General features: G+C 42.6%; 1 protein-coding gene across 1 annotated transcript; it reads right to left on the minus strand.

Annotated features, from left to right (window-relative positions):
- Positions 1 to 5,611: 5,611 nt before the first annotated feature.
- LOC143806024 (uncharacterized) lies at positions 5,612 to 9,667 on the minus strand. The gene is made up of 3 exons (XM_077285922.1): positions 9,509 to 9,667; positions 7,402 to 7,506; positions 5,612 to 6,733 (listed from the first exon to the last, which is right to left on the minus strand). Exons 1-3 carry the CDS (start codon positions 9,558 to 9,560, stop codon positions 6,534 to 6,536), a joined length of 357 nt encoding a protein of 118 aa, XP_077142037.1. The 5' UTR covers positions 9,561 to 9,667; the 3' UTR covers positions 5,612 to 6,533.
- Positions 9,668 to 11,738: the final 2,071 nt, after the last annotated feature.

Raw genomic sequence — 11,738 nt, forward strand, 5'->3', positions numbered from 1 at the left:
CAGCCCAGGGGTGCCATTGCATTCACTGACTCGTGTCTGCAACAATAATAACCTCTTAGTTATTCCACGCCGAAGTCATGAGGTCGGTTTATTCTAAGATGAACACTATGTTCCCAGAAATAATGAAGCCTGGTAATAGAATGAAGGGAAGGGACTGCAGAAAAACAGAAACCGCACAATTAAATTGCACACAGAATTTGCAAATATGCACATTTAAAGTGCAGCCGTCACATCTCCCGACATGTGTGTTTTAGTAAATACTTGTAATTTCCATGACATAAAGCTGCATTGTGTCATTCCTCATTTATTCCACCTGTAAAAGTATGAATAACTTGATAAGGGTATGTGTCCACGTTCAGGAAACGCTGCGTTTTTGACGCAGCGTTGAGCAGCATGCATAAAAAACGCAGCGTCCAGATGTTACAGCATAGTGGAGGGGATTTCATGAAATCCTGTCTCCACTATGCAGTAAAAGACGCATGCGGCACACCCGAGAAAACTCACATGCGGCGCGTCTTTTAAGAACGCAGCATGTCCTTACATTGCAGAAAAAACTCAAGGACAACGCAGGTGACCTGCCAGTGACCTCAGGTGCAGATTTGGTCAGGATTTTACCTGCATAAAATCCTGACCAAAGCCTGAAGCAATCCTGAACGTGGACACATACCCTAACTGTTCATGACCACTCCCTTTTGAACAGAGCAATTCACACTCCATTTCCAGATGGAATAACAGAGGAACAGAACAATGTTGAGTTCTAAGAGAAGATGTTCCAGAAATGTCACATATTTAATAGAGAATACAGTTATTTTACAAAACTACCATGTCTTTAGGAGGGCTTGTCATGTTCTATGTCTGTGATCAATACCAGTAATAGATATTGTCACAACCTGATATTATTCTGTATTCCTGATTTTCTAGTGAATGGACATGTTACAAATTAAAAAAGACTCCAGGAAACAACTATAAAAAATTCTTTAAAAACTCTCCTGGAACATTCAGGAGGCTCCCGGAAGAGTCAGTCCTGTCCAAGAAGCTCCTGGAAGAGCCATCCCTGTCAAGGAGGCTTCCAGAAGAGTCAGCCCTGTCCAAGAGGCTCCCTGAAGAGTCATCTCTGTCCTAGAGACTGCCGGAAGAGTCATCCCTGTCCAGGAGGCTCTCCGAAGAGTCAGTCCTATACAAGAGGCTAGCAGAAGAGTCAGCCTGTCCAGGAGGCTCCTGGAATAGTCAGCCCTGTAGGAATAGATAAGACAAGTGACATAAAGTGGAACTATCAATGTGGGAAAGGGAGAAAACAATTGTGGACATAAATATTGGAACAATTCATAAATCTGGAGTTTGAAAGTTTAATTGCCCTGAGATTGAAGTCTGGACCATAAATATGATGCCCCCAACTGGTCTGAAGAGCACATTTCTTAGTTGATATAGAAAGACATAAATCCATGCAACACATTCATTCCTGCATTGAGTGTGTCAAAGGTTGTCATAAGTTTATACTCCAAAATGTTTCTGTCTCTCTGAGATTTGAAGTTACCTTTTAATGCAAGAAGTAGAGTTTCTCCTTGCAGAGAGTGACTTTCTAAGCATCCCAAGATGACGACACTTAAAGCCGTAATGCTCCTCCGGGAAACATGCAAACTGTCTCTTCAGAGAGGAAGAGAACTAGAACTCTGGTGCCACCTACTTGAAGTAGCAATCCTGGAAGTCAATGTCCACCCTTTAACGAGCCGTGTCAGAAGACTTAGGATATAAAACAAACTTTCGCTTTTATCCTAATTCATGTGACAAGGCTCATTAAAGGGTCGACATTGACTTTTAGGATTGCTACTTCGAATAGGTGGCTCTAAAGTTCTAGTCCTCTTCCTCTCTGAAGAGACAATTTGCTTTTAATGTAAGTAATTTCATGCCCATGATGCTGTGATCAGGTATACAAAAATGTTTGACCACAGGTAGATCTATTGTATTTTCTTTTACTTTGCGGCAATGAAAATTCATCCTTGTTCTAAGTTTTTGTCCTGTTTCCCCTACATACAGATCCCTAGCTGAACATTTGGTACATATAATTAAGTACACCACATTAAACGTCATGCAGAGTTAGTCAGACTTGCATGATTCCTGAATCATCAACAGCATTTCCTTCAGTGGACCTCTCAAGTGAGGTGAGTTCAAGTTTTTAAGAACTCCAGGAGTGGTGCAGAAGTGGGCAAAGGCTTAGTCTTCCCCAGAAATACAACATTTGGTCTTGTTCTAGATTGTCCAAACGGTATAAGCAAATATCTTCATTTCATGCTATTAAAAACATAGCAAACCATCAGTTGATCTTAGGAGACTAACCTACGCGTTTTGAACCATACGCCTCTTAGTCTTAGCAATGTGGAAAAAACTCCATTAAAAGGGCTACAGGGAAAATTATGTCCCAAGAACGCTCATTCTCTATCAACCAGTGTAAATTCATGCTAAGAGCCATCTAGTTCAAAAGGCGTAGGACAGCCTCCTAGGATTCCGTGTCCATTTGCTATATTTTTAATAGCATGAAATAAAATTCTTTGCTTTTAATTTTCTACTTTGGACGTGTTACATTTTTTTTAGTGGAAGTTTTCTTGGTCCTTTAACATGGAGTTCTCCTCTTTGCATCATCCGTAATGTGAAGGCTGCTGTATTCTAGTTTGGCGGATGAGCTGAGAAACCCCCCTTTTTTTCCTATTACTGATCCATAGATAAATATCTACCTGTTTTTTGGGATTTGGATGCTTAGATGCATAGCTAGAAGAGGTCGATTGCCATGTATACAGGGGAGATAAAAAGAGGAAAACTCAACCATAGCAAAAAGTTTTCTTTACATGCAGCGGCAGCAGACACAATGGATGTGGTTTTGCTGAGAAAGGAAAAATGTTCTCGGGACCATATGGTGAAGATCACTTGATTGACAGTTTAATTAACTGCGATGTGCTCCTTGTAAAAAGAACAAGACATTGAAACACTGCATGGAAAAGCACACGTTATACCAGTAGCTTGGTTTCCTACGATTGTGGTAAACCTAATAAAACTTTTTATGTATTTAACAAGTTTACCGTCTTCAATCATGAGGAATACACTTGAAAGCTGCGTAATCACATGCAGTTCAATGGAAAGGGATAGCAGATTCTCAGCAACCTCTTTGACTTTTTACCTGGTGTGCATGTGCAAATGTGGCCCTCCTGCACGGACCCTCACAGGTTCACTCAGCTCTCCCTTTGACAGACCTCTCATCCCTATGCAGTCTTAACTGTATTTCTTACTTAAAGGGTTGACAACCTTACTTAAAGGGGACAACCCCTTCTCACTCCGCATGTTGGCCCCAGTAAAATAATAACACTTATACTCACTAAGGCTACGTTCACATTAGCGTTGTGCGACGCAGCGTCGGGCGCCGCAGCGTCGCCGCATGCGTCATGCACCCCTATGGGGGTGCATGGACATGCGTCACACTTGCGTTTTGTGACGCATGCGTCCCTGCGGCGCACGCGTCAGGGCGCACAGGACACAGCAAGTTGCATTTTTGGTGCGTCCAAAATCAAGCAAAAAAAGGACGCATGCGTCACAAAACGCTGCGTTGTGCATGCGTTCACATTTGCGTTGTGCGTTGCATCGCCGATGCTGCGGCGCACAACGCAAATGTGAACATAGCCTTATATTACCCACAGTAGCTGTGTCATCACTGGCACTCCCAGGGATTGCATGACATAATGTCACGCTTTCAATGCAGCCATTCAGCAGCACCTCCTTTGGACAAATCACACACATCCACAGGAAGAGCGAGCTGCTGTTCTCTCTCTCTTCTTCTGAATGTGTGTGATATGGCTGAAGGAGAGTGAAGTGGCTGCTGGTTCGTTGCAGGGATTGCGTGACATAATGTCATGTAATCCCTGGGAGTGCCAGTGTCAAGACCACTGGAATGGCACCGGAGGTGAGTAGAAGTATTAGCTAGTCTGATACCTTATTAATTTAGGGATTTGGTTCCAAATCTGGAAAAATCATTCTGGTCACTAGATGGCTCTCGTCTGCCTAACTTCCTGTGTACTGCCTTTTGACAAGTGTAATATTTCTTTAGCCTCAGAGACTTAGTAATGGATTATAGGAAGTTGGGCGCATCTTTGTCTTAATGCCTCTGCATTTCTGTTGTGAAACTTGATACAAATATAACAGAGGTGAGCTTTCAGTTTATACAGACAAGATTTTGCAGGAGAAATTCATACAAGGGACTTATGAAATGGAAGTTCCAGCACTTATAGTGCAGGTGGAATGCCGATGAAGAAGAACCAATTACTGAAATAGAGTGAATGGCAATTTTCAGAGTATCAGAATAATGACAGTTCCTGTCCATGTTAAACAGTTGTCCTTTGTTTTGGTATATCAGTGCATCAATACCATGCTTTTCTACAGGTGTTATGGAAAAGGACAGGTAAGGTTCATTAGTTAAGTGCAGCTACTTTCAACATCTTTGCCCTAGACTGAGCTTAGTTTTGCAAGACCAACTCCTGTCATCTGAAGATTATCCCAGATATTTCCGATGAGTTAACCCAGACTGGCATTTGGATTGTTTTCCTGGCAGGCCGCTTTGGGAGGGTCGGTCACGTTGCTTATTGCTCGCACAGCAGTGATCCCGGCTTTTTTTGAAGTTCTTCCAAACTTCTGCTGTTCTAGGAAAGAAACTGCATTCTGTACAATAACTACAATTATAGAACAAAGCCTCGCCCCAATTAGCTGAACGGGTCAGAACGGCAAAGTGCAAGAGAGGAACGTTAAGCTGCACGGTGCTAAATCTTACAATTCTGAATCCATTATGCTTTTGATGAGTTTCGGAACATTTAGGGAATTTATTTCTTGCGGAAAAATTTCACTTTGGTTTAAATGTTATGTTTGCAATAAAGTTGCTGGAGATCGTCCTTAAAATTCCTCCCTTTAAAATCCGGTCTGTTTTTATTTTATACACACCAATCTCTACATGTTCCCGATGGACAAGTCAACTGAAAAATCCAACGAGGTGCGGAGCTGAACTGCAATACCAGACCTAACCTTTAGTTAAGAGTGGCGCTGTTTCTGGGAAAATTTACAGACTCTTTGGGAATTATGGAAATGGACAACTCTCAAACTGCAAGGCAAGCAGGGCCAGCTCTTCCTATATAGTGCTAAGCATGGGGTCAGGAACTTAATTCTCCAAATATATGGGGGGGTCCCAGTGGAACACTCATCTGCCAGACATTTTGACTTTGATATAAATGTCTCTGATTCAAGTACACCCCCTCCAATGGGTAAAACTGAAGTGTTAAGATTAGAGTATGATCGGAGTAGAACCTATCAAATATTGCCAATTTCCTCATCGGGTCCCGCACTCGATCAGCTTTTTTCCGTATAGTTCATAAACCACATTCTCCCAAAATATGTCCTCTAGTAGCCATGTTTCTTGGCTCACGGATGGGTGAACACAAAAAAAGGGAATTTGAGCTGATCGAAACCCCCTACACCTATTCTTAGCTTCATAGAACACTTTCCAAGAAAAGGGAAATCCACCCTTTGAGGAGAACATCCAACATCTGCCCAAAAAAAGACACAAAAAGTCACAAATAAAACATAGAATACAATTGTTCTTTATTTTACAGTATATCATATCAAAAGGCAGGATTTTAGAAAAATGGAGTGAGAAGTGATCCCTAATTCTTAAAAAGAATGCTGCAGGAAAGACTCATTCATGGTGGCACGCCAAGGAGAGATGCTTGATACATTTTCCCCTATATATGGGTTTTGTCTGGAGGATTCCCTTAATTTATACCCCCAATGATCCACTAAAAAAACCATTTGTGACCTGTCCCTCTTCAAAGTTCAAGTTTACAATCTAGAATTCAAAATGTAGAAATCTGCTTTTAAGTAGGGAGCAGAATGAGATGATACTTGAATTACAGCGGACCTTTACTTTCTCCTTGCCGCAAAAGATACAGAATAGGGAGAGTTAAAGATCTGTATCTCAAATAACTTGTATGTTTTATCAAAAAAAAGAGAACATTAAAAGCTGGGAGTTTGAAGAAGGAATTTTCTAATTAGTAAAGTCCTGTGATTACAGCAGCATCAGCAATAATTCAAGCATCTTGTGCTCCTCACTTTTTCGGCAGTGTGAGATGAAAGGGAGTATCAGCTATCATGAGGCTTGTAGAAACAGTGACCAAGACCAGGCTGAACCTCCGTTGTATCTAGCAAATAATTTAATTTTAGGAAATTTATTATTTCATCTAAAGTATACTTCAATGATAAAAAAAACAACATATTTTACAAGTATGACGAGTATTACAAGCCGACTACTCAAAGTGAGGAGAGCCATTGAAATGGGGATTGGTCTACTGAAATGGTGACAGTAAAGGGCCAAAAAGGACCAAAGTCTCCAGTACTGTGAGCGGCTAACAATTAAAATAGCAAACAAAGCCGATTATATGAGTATTCAAAAGTGACCGGGCAGATGGTGCGGACTTCAGGTCACCATCGTAGGCATTTTAGGAGTTCCCTCAGAGTCGGGCCACCCACAATGAAATGAGGATCGCAATGGCGGTTAGGATGGATGCTGAAGGAATGGTGGCTGAATTGCAGAGATGGGAATAACAGCATGAAGGAGATGTGGTCACTTTTACACCTGCATATGTGGTCTCAGAGTCCTTGAAACAGTTTGTGGGTGAAGAACAAGACTTCTTTTTCAAGGACAGTGGACCTGAGAAAACACAGAAAAAGGAAAGAATGAGAACAAAGTAGCAAAAAAAACACGGAACTATTAACCACAGCTATTTTTTATTTGTCTGCATTTCCCCCCCTTCCCTTTGGTTGTGATTCTGTATACAACCGCTTGGAGGCTGTTGAGATGATCAAGAACCAAATGCTGACAAATGTTTCAACATCCCATCGAGCCCAAGTCGCTAGCAATGGCCTACACACTATGTACCATGTGGTTACCATGGGCCCCTGATGAAGTGGGTTCAATGTTCTCTGCACATATTGGGTGAAAATCTACAGAAAAACGGCAATATTAAAGCAAGGGGTGGGAGCTGTGCCCCAAGGGCTCCATGGACTCAAAGACTAAAGGTAATCATTTTGCCAACTGCTCCTCGTCCCCACTGTCCACATTATTCTTCTTATGCCAAACGCTAGATCACATCTACCACCATTTAGGAAATTTGTGAGCAGTTAGTAAAGTTATCGTATTTCCTTCGTCGATAGAACGCTCATCTGATCTTCTGCTCCAAATGATATCATCAATTCTGCATCCATCAAATGACATCACTTCCTGGCTCAGAGAAGGCGGAATCTCATCTAACAATCCAAACTATGGAGGTGGCCAACATTAAAAGTCAGGCATCAATTACAGTCCAGTGTATTTATTACCTGACTTCATTGTCTCCGTCAGACATACGTCTAACAAGTCACACTTGGATTTAGAGGGACTAGCACAGGTACCGTAATCACAGGTGTAGCATTCTAAAGCATTACCTAAAGGGAGAAAAACACAAAGCAAGTGATATCTACAAAAAACACTGAACACAATACTGATTATCTAATTCTTACATCCACACAGCACAGTGCACACAGCAGTGTCATCTCCTCCTCACACTACTACACCATCACCTGTATACACAGCACAGTGCACACAGCAGTGTCATCTCCTCCTCACACTACTACACCATCACCTGTATACACAGCACAGTGCACACAGCAGTGCCATCTCCTCACACTACTACACCATGACATGTATACACAGCACAGTGCTCACAGCAGTGTCATCTCCTTCTCCCACTACTATGCTATGACACGTATACACAGCACAGTGCACACAGCAGTGTAATCTCCTCCTCCCACTGCTACACCATGACTCGTATACACAGCACAGTGCACACAGCAATGTCATCTCTTCCTCCCGCTACTACGCCACAACATGTATACACAGCACAGTGCACACAGCGGTGTCATCTCCTCCTCACACTACTACACCATGACCTATATACACAGCACAGTGCACATAGCAGTGTCATCTCCTCCTCACACTACTATACCATGACATGTATGCACAGCACAGTGCACATAGCAGTGTCATCTTCTCCTCATACTACTACACCATGACATGTATACACAGCACAGTGCACACAGCAGTGTCATCTACTCCTCAAACTACCACACCATGACATGTATACACAGCACAGTGCACACAGCAGTGTCATTTCCTCACACCACTATACCATGTCATGTATACACAGCATACTGCACAGAGCAGTGTCATCTCCTCCTCACACTACACCATGACATGTATACACAGCACAGAGCATACAGCAGTGTCATCTTCTCCTCACACTACTACACCATGACATGTATACACAGCACAGTGCACATAGCAGTGTCATCTCCTCCTCATACTACTACACCCTTATCATGTATACACAGAATTCTGCACACAGCAGTGTCACCTCCTCCTAACACTACTACCCCATGTCATGTATACACAGCATACTGCACACAGCAGTGTCATCACCTCCTCCCGCTACTACACCATGACATGTATACACAGCACAGTGCACACAGCAGTGTCATCTCCTCCTCACATTACTACACCATAACATGTATATACAGCACAGTGCACACAGCAGTGTCATCTCCTCCTCACACTACACGATCACATGTATACACAGCACAGTGCACACAGCAGTGTCATCTTCTCCTCATACTACTACACCATGACATGTATACACAGCACAGTGCACACAGCAGTGTCATCTCCTCCTCACACTACTACACCATGACATGTATACACACCACAGTGCACACAGCAGTGTCATCTCCTCCTCACACTACACCATGACATGTATATGCAGCACAGTGCACACAGCAGTGTCATCTCCTCACATTACTACACCATGACATGTATATACAGCACAGTGCACACAGCAGTGTCATCTCCTCACATTACTACACCATGACATGTATACGCAGCACAGTGCACACAGCAGTGTCATCTCCTCACATTACTACACCATGACATGTATATGCAGCACAGTGCACACAGCAGTGTCATCTCCTCACATTACTACACCATGACATGTATATGCAGCACAGTGCACACAATGCAATTTCTTCTTTACATACCAATATGAATAATATATAACATATGGAATACAGTAGTATAAATTATCCCATAATTTACTTATTCCCAGATATTAGTTTCCTTTCTAGGACACTAACTATATTATATGAAGTTATATAATATTGACAAATATAGAAAGTGCTATTTACTTTTTAGAAATTCTCTTATTTATTCTCCTTATACTCCACCGCACTCTCAGTATCAAACATTAATACATCATAATTATAGTCAATACAAATATACTTGGCACATGTACGGTAATCCTTCTGGACCGTAGCCCAGATTTATAGTATCAGTCAGTGCATAGACCACCACTAAACCCCCCATAATCCTATAAATCACATATTAATTGCTATTTACCCAAATGGCATGCCAGGATAGTAAAAAAGGCGACTGCAATCCACTTGTTCATGGCTGATTAGTCCGTGTAATCTCAGAGCTGCTGGGTCTGTGTCTCTGCTCTTCATCCTGTTCTGCTTCCCCTACTTTTATAGGAAAGGTGGTCCACGAGAACAACTCCACCCATGATATTCATAAGAGGTGACATCAGATTTCCACTTATTTCGAACACTGCAGTTTCAGAAGTTGAATTACTTATCTTTTCGTAATCTATCCTTACCTTTATTTAATCAATTCCTTATCAATATTTGCTACTTTTCTTGGGCTGGAATCACACTTGGAAGTTTCTTGAGTCAAAGCTAAAAATACATTCAGAAAGATCCACTGATAATTATTCTTCTCTTTTTAACTGCTTTTGTTTTTGTCTTAAAATATTGCATGGGGTAATCCTGCCTTACAAAGGGGCTGTATTAAGTTAGAAAAACAGCAATCCTGTAGAAACAGCACCACTCTGGTCCATGGACTTTGTCTGGTATTGCAGTCCAGTCTTATTCCAGATGTAGCAAAGCTGGTACTACATATCGATCACTAGTAATTCCCTACATTTCGCCTTGCCTAATAGGTGTACAAATATGGCCGACTTCACTAGGTCAGCCAGGGATCTTTCTGAGCCAGGCCGTATGTTACAGATGACGCCTGCTGCTGAAGATTCAGGCTCGGATCCTACACCCCAGAGCAGTTAAGGCAGTAACATGTTAAAGTAAATATCCACTTTTTAGGTTTTTATGCCAGAAAAGTGTCGCAAAAGCTTTAAAAGTCTTTCATTCTAGTTTGACTCTGCTCTGCCAAAATGGGTAAAGCCACAGAGGAGTAGAGGCCGGCAAGTAAATGCCTACTCATCCAATTCATCAAAAGTGATCATGTTTTATATGGCAGAGAAGAGTAGCATGTTGGAGTTGCGTGTCACTCAGAAGATGCGTCGAATTCGTTAAGTTTTGTGCACCTTTTTATGAATTTGGCAACGTGTACAATAAGGCTGATGTAGATCGAGTGTGCGCTACCCCATTCTTAATGAATCAGCCAATGTGTTTTAACCTTTTGTTAGTTCCAGCCTGATTGAAGGAGTTGTCCACTACTTTACCTTGTTTTTACAAATGGTCACATGGTGGTCCTGAAATATAAAAAAAATATATATATATACTCAACTATAAGACTCAGTACCCCTCACCGCTTCATCTTCCAACAAGGAGATGTCACGTTACCACTGCAGACAATCAGTGGCCATTGATTGGCTGCAGCAGTGATGTTCCATAAGGATCAGTCTCCTAGCTCTCTTTTTCAGATTAGACTACTGTGGTGATAGCGCTACCTGAGTGGGTTGTAGGACACTCGCTTGGCACGGGGTTCAAGCACTCAGGCACGGTTTCTCCACATAAACTGTTTATTTATACAGCATAAACCACAAAACATAGAGTCCATTTCATTACATCCATGAACATATCACGACCACCAGTCTGTTCATGCAGCAGATAAACCTCTCTGCCGTATATTACAATCCCCTTGTCCGGGGTTACCTTCCAGGAGCTCCGCTCCTCATGCTGACTCCTTGTCTGTCCTGTCTTTGACAACACAGAAGCCATTGCAGGCTCTGCAGGTCAACGGTCTCTCCAGGTGCATCCAGGAAGTCTCCACTCACAGGAGCTTCCAACACCGACCATCCAGGTCCACGGTCTCTCCAAGTGCTTCCAGGAAGTCTCCACTCACAGGAGCTTCCAACACTGACCGTCCAGGTCCACGATCTCTCCACGTACTTCCAGGAAGTCTCCACTCACAGGAGCTTCCAACACCGACCGTCCAGGTCCACGGTCTCTCCACGTGCTTCCAGGAAGTCTCCACTCACAGGAGCTTCCAACACAGACCTGACCTCTTCCAGGACCTTGCACATGGACCAAACAGATCCATACACTCTGAACCATGTGACCCACACCCTGGTCACATTACATAGCTGTAACCACTCCCATAGGTGGGAAATGTGTGGGACTAGTTTGACCCGCCCAGCTCTTCAAACTATCCCAGTAAGCCACCCTCTATAAACTATACAAATACTTGTGGGACTACAGGTCCCAGAACCACATTACTACAGGCTTACCGCACAGACTTCCTCTGCGACACATACCGGCCATTTACAATCCTGACGGACTTTGTCTCATCACCACAGTTATACCCACGACTGCCATGCATTCTTATGGCC

The sequence above is a fragment of the Ranitomeya variabilis genome, chromosome 2 (assembly GCF_051348905.1).
Source record: "Ranitomeya variabilis isolate aRanVar5 chromosome 2, aRanVar5.hap1, whole genome shotgun sequence".
Taxonomy (NCBI): Eukaryota; Metazoa; Chordata; class Amphibia; order Anura; family Dendrobatidae; genus Ranitomeya; species Ranitomeya variabilis.

Bases quoted from the DNA above. Each gene is read 5' to 3' on its own strand.
- LOC143806024 (XM_077285922.1), bottom strand. From the start codon at position 9,560: ATGAACAAGTGGATTGCAGTCGCCTTTTTTACTATCCTGGCATGCCAT. The intron at 7,507-9,508 runs GTAAATAGCAAT...TTCTCCCTTTAG, and splicing joins TATCCTGGCATGCCATTTGG to GTAATGCTTTAGAATGCTAC. The intron at 6,734-7,401 runs GTAATAAATACA...GTGTTTTCTCAG, and splicing joins GACGGAGACAATGAAGTCAG to GTCCACTGTCCTTGAAAAAG.